This window comes from Micropterus dolomieu, unplaced genomic scaffold (assembly GCF_021292245.1).
Source record: "Micropterus dolomieu isolate WLL.071019.BEF.003 ecotype Adirondacks unplaced genomic scaffold, ASM2129224v1 contig_8114, whole genome shotgun sequence".
Lineage (NCBI taxonomy): Eukaryota > Metazoa > Chordata > Actinopteri > Centrarchiformes > Centrarchidae > Micropterus > Micropterus dolomieu.
The window spans coordinates 1-1,069 of record NW_025737100.1 but is presented as its reverse complement, the minus strand read 5'-3'; the positions used below and the strand labels follow the sequence as shown (position 1 = coordinate 1,069).

Genomic DNA, 1,069 nt, shown 5'->3' with positions numbered 1-1,069 from the left:
TGACCCCCCCCCCCCCCCCCCCCTCACAAAATCAAGTTGTAATAGAACAACTTCCTGCAAACTGCAGTGAAAACAGACCCATATGGAGATATGACATCACTTCCTGCCCGATTTACACAAAACAAAGCTTTTTTAAATAAAAGGTCAGTGTTCATTTCCTCACCTGCAGTCTTCCTGAGGTTGGTGAGCAGGTCAGATCCACTCAGCATGGTTTCACAGGCCACCTGAACAAAGTCATGTTATACATCACTTTCAACTGCAGCCTCCTGTTAAAACATCTGGAACAGATCTGTCTTGCCATATCTGCTCATTTACGTATACCCCACCTACAGTGAGGAAAATAAGTATTTGAACACCCTGCTATTTTCTAAGTTCTCCCACTTAGAAATCATGGGAGGGGTCTGAAATTGTCATCGTAGGTGCATGTCCACTGTGAGAGACATAATGTAAAAAAAAAAAATAATAATCCAGAAATCACAATTCATATTCACTCATTTTTTAACTATTTATTTGTATGATAAAGCTGCAAATAAGTATTTGAACACCTGTCTATCAGCTAGAATTCTGACTCTCAAAGACCTGTTAGTCTGCCTTCAAAATGTCCACCTCCACTCCATTTATTATCCTAAATTAGATGCACCTGTTTGAGGTCGCTGCATAAAGACATCTGTCCACCCCATACAATCAGTAAGAATCCAACTACTAACATGGCCAAGACCAAAGAGCTGTCCAAAGACACTAGAGACAAAATTGTACACCTCCACAAGGCTGGAAAGGGCTACGGGGAAATTGCCAAGCAGCTTGGTGAAAAAAGGTCCACTGTTGGAGCAATCATTAGAAAATGGAAGAAGCTAAACATGACTGTCAATCTCCCTCGGACTGGGGCTCCATGCAAGATCTCACCTCGTGGGGTCTCAGTGATCCTAAGAAAGGTGAGAAATCAGCCCAGAACTACACGGGAGGAGCTGGTCAATGACCTGAAAAGAGCTGGGACCACCGTTTCCAAGGTTACTGTTGGTAATACACTAAGACGTCATGGTTTGAAATCACGCATGGCACGGAAGGTTCC

The 1,069-nt window shown here is 43.1% G+C and overlaps 1 protein-coding gene across 1 annotated transcript in view; it reads right to left on the bottom strand.

The window, feature by feature from the left end:
* LOC123965034 (dipeptidyl peptidase 2-like) overlaps positions 1-224 on the bottom strand; it is a gene marked incomplete at its 5' end in the record, with an annotated part of 4,851 nt that extends 4,627 nt beyond the window's left edge. Inside the window, 1 exon segment of the mRNA XM_046041631.1 lies at positions 164-224. Coding sequence (XP_045897587.1) covers positions 164-224 — 61 coding nt within the window.
* Between the last annotated feature and the right edge of the window lie 845 nt (positions 225-1,069).